At 50.8% G+C, this 3,647-nt stretch overlaps 1 protein-coding gene across 1 annotated transcript; it reads left to right on the forward strand.

The window, feature by feature from the left end:
- Positions 1 to 1,696: 1,696 nt before the first annotated feature.
- Positions 1,697 to 1,999, forward strand: LOC104916632 (feather keratin 1-like). The gene has a single exon (XM_010727655.3). It carries the CDS (start codon positions 1,697 to 1,699, stop codon positions 1,997 to 1,999), a length of 303 nt encoding a protein of 100 aa, XP_010725957.1.
- Positions 2,000 to 3,647: the final 1,648 nt, after the last annotated feature.

Raw genomic sequence — 3,647 nt, forward strand, 5'->3', positions numbered from 1 at the left:
AACCCTTTGAAAAAAGGGGGGGTTGCGTGAGGGTTTTAAGTTTTTGTTTTTCCTTAAAGGTAGTTTTTCCCCCCGGGAAACCTGAAAATTTTTGAAGCCAGCGGGGGTTTTTTGGTCCCTGCTGAAAGTGGGAACAGCTATGGGAAAAAAGCTTTTTGGGGATTTCGGGCCAAACCCGGTTTTAGGCTGTTGGATTTTGGGTCCTTCCCAAAAAAAAAAAAAACCAGTAAATTTTACATGGGCCCGGGGAATTTTTCGTGGGAAAAAACTTGTTTAAAACAAAAGGGTTTTGAGTTTTTTGGAAATGCGCCTCCCCCCTGGGGGGAAGTTGGGGGAGAATTTCGGAAGGAAAAAACCCCGGGCAAAATGAAGCAAGGGGGGGCCAAAAAGGCCCTTCAGACCACTGGAAGCCCGAGGAACACCCCAAAATTTGGGGCCCCCCGGCCTTTTGGGGCCCCCCCTTTAAGCTGCCTTAGTCCACCCCCCCCAAATTTTTCCAATTGGCCCCGCCCTGGAGAACGTGGGGGGGGCAGCCCAAACAAAATTATGAAGTGGCGGTGAATTTTCAACAACATTTCTTTTCTTTTGGGGATACCCCAAGGGGGCCCCCTCCCGGGGTTTTTGGGGGGCCCCCAGGAAGGTAAGGTTGTTGCTTGCCGGTAAGCCCAAAAAAAGATTTTTTCCTTTTCTCTTTCTTTTCCACTTTGTAAAATGTCATAAATTTAAAAAAAATTTTTTCCCTCTTGAACCCTTTCGCATGGGGCCCCCCCCCTGGGCCAATTTCTCCCGGGAAAAACCCAAAACCCTGCCCTTTTTTTAAAGTTTTGCAACCCCTTTGTTTTTCCCCCCTTTGAAACCCCCTCCAAAGCCCCTGCTTTGGGTCCCCAGGGGGTTTAACCCCCTGGAAAATTAAAAAATTTTTTTTTTTGGTTTTTTTTCTTGGGGGTATGGGTGATCACCCTTTTTCAAAAAGGCCGGGAAAGGGAAAAAATAAAAAGCCCCTTTTCCCAAAAATTCTAAAATTGAGGCCCCCGTTTTAAAAAAAGCAGGGTTTTGAAAGTTTTTTTCCCCAAAGAAAAAGGGGCCCCCCTTTGAAAAACCCCCCAAAAAACCCAATAAGCTCAAAGGGAAAAATTTTGGGGGGAAAGGGGGGGGAGCCAAGGGCAAAAATTTGGTCTAAGCCAAAAAAAAGGGGAAAAAATTAAGATGTGGAAGGGTTTTTACTCAAAAGTGGACAAAAGACGATGATACAAAGTTTTATATGGGGGAACAACCCCCTGCAGGCTTTACAAGCCTTCCCCCTGCCCAGAGGTTTAAAACTCCTCAACCAAAAAACCCGGGTAAAGGTAAAAAAAAAATGGGGGTTTTGGGGGCTGCCCCATTGACCCTTTTTGGGGTTTGGGGAGAAAGGGGCCTTGGCCTGCGCAGAGGCTTAGGTGGACCAAGAGTTAAAAAAAAGGGCCCCGTGTCCCCCCAACCCATTTTGGCTCTTTGCCTGTGTCTTCCAGGGGGTTTCACCCCGGGGGTTTTTTGGGAACCCCCGGCTTTCTCTCCTTCCCTTTCCCCCAAATTTTTCAGCCCCCCCCTTTTACCCCAAACCCCCAAAAAAATCCTCCCGGCGGGGGAAAAATTTTTCACTCTCAACTCCCTCCATCACCCAACAGCCTCTCTTTCAGGTACCCTCCACCCCACAGCCATGTCCTGCTACGACCTCTGCCGCCCCTGCAGTGGGGGACCCACCCCGCTGGCTAACAGCTGCAACGAGCCCTGTGTCAGGCAGTGCCAGGACTCCCAGGTCGTCATCCAGCCCTCCACCGTGGTGGTCACCCTGCCGGGACCCATCCTCAGCTCCTTCCCCCAGAACACCGCCGTCGGATCCTCCTCATCAGCTGCCGTGGGCAGCGCCCTCAGCGCCCAGGGAGTGGCCATCTCCTCCGGCGGCTTCGGCTTCGGAGGCCTGGGCTGCTTCAACGGCGGCAGAGCCCGCTACCCCTGCTAAGGGCCTGCGCCCACACCCTCACACCAACCACCTGCACCCTGCAAGGCGCCTCACGCACTGACCTCACATCTCTGTGTCACCCATGGTACATGGGCTCACCAGCCATGGCTCCTCTTTTCATGGCAGAAAACAAGCAAGCAGGGAACAGCTTCAGACCATGCTGCCTGGGAACATGAGCGCAGTAACTTTCTTCTTTCTTTGCAGCTTAAATTGTGCTCTTTCCACTTGGCGATCACCAAGTGGATCCTTCCTTTTCATGTGTTTCTCTCAATAAAGATCTTATGCATGTCAGCCTCAGATTCCTCTTCTTCATTCCTTCGCATAATGTCCCTTCCACTTCACCCATTACAAAGACACGGCACTGCAAACCGTCATGTCTGCTACAAGAGGGCCCCAGACCTCCTCTTGTCACACACAAGAGCTTTGGTGCCTAGCAAATGGCCTTCATCACATTATAAGTTATATATACTCCTACACTGATGCAGTCTTGGCCCTCAAAGGGCTCTTCTGCCTGTGCTCTCTCATACAACATCTCTCGGTCAGTGCACACTTGATTCCTTTTCCTCCCAGGCAAGATTTTCTCCTATTTACAACAAATATGGTCACAGAATCTTTCCTTCATCAGTATCGTCTTGATTTCTTGATTTCACTACAGCGGCCCCGCTCAAGCCCAGGCAGGAACGGCAGGCTATCCACAGTCAGGTCCACTCCCCGCGCCCAGGCTTTTAGTGAAGAACACTGAACGTCCTTCTGTTCACTTCCCTTTCATTCGCTTCCCAGTCCTGGCCTCTACAACTCTGAACTCACCACTTCAGGACTCCGTGTCACTCGTCTCAGACCACCAGACCTCTACATTAAGCCACTATTAAAAGCACCTCGGCCTCCCCTCAGTCTCCACTTGATAGAACAAACCATGCAACCTGAGTTCCTCCAGACTCTACACCATCTTTGTAGTCCTCCTTTGGAAACTACTCAATAGTTTCACATCCTTTTTGTGTTGTTGAAGACAAAACTAAACACAAGGTTTGAGGTGAGGATGGAGCAGCACAAAGCAGAGTGGGACAGGCCCTTCCCTGTCTCAATTCCAGTGCAGGGCTCAATGCACCCCAGGCTACAGTCAGCCCTGTTGGCTGCCAGGGCACACTGCTGATTCAGATTCATCTGGCCATCAGCCACAACCTCAAGACCGCTTGGGCTGGAGCTGCTTTTCACTCTCTCCTACCCAAATCCTCAAATGGCCAGGGCATTCTGGAATCAGGTGCAGAATCCAGCACGTCCTCTTCTTCAACTTCAGGCCATTGGTGACGGCCCAGCCCGCTGGTCTCTCAACAGTTCTCTCCAAGGCCTCCCTATTCCTGACAGGGTCAACTGCTCCTCCCTACTTACTGCAATCCACAAACTTCTTGCTTGGTGCGCAACCGAGCCCCGCATCCAGACCACTCAGTACAACATAGAACAGAACAGACTCAGAAATGGAGCTCTGGAGAATCCCACAGCCGACTGGACACCTGCCTGATGTAACCACATTGGAAAAAAGCATGGGAGTTGGACTTTGGGGCCAACAGTTCACTCAACACATCGTGTATTTGTCTAGAGATGTGCTGGGCGTTATCACCAGAGGGATACGGAGTCAAACAGCATGAAAATC

This window comes from Meleagris gallopavo, unplaced genomic scaffold, assembly GCF_905368555.1.
Source record: "Meleagris gallopavo unplaced genomic scaffold, MGAL_WU_HG_1.1 scaffold_41, whole genome shotgun sequence".
NCBI lineage: Eukaryota > Metazoa > Chordata > Aves > Galliformes > Phasianidae > Meleagris > Meleagris gallopavo.

Excerpts from the sequence above, each read along its gene's own strand:
- LOC104916632 (XM_010727655.3), top strand. The coding sequence starts at position 1,697 with ATGTCCTGCTACGACCTCTGCCGCCCCTGCAGTGGGGGACCCACCCCG.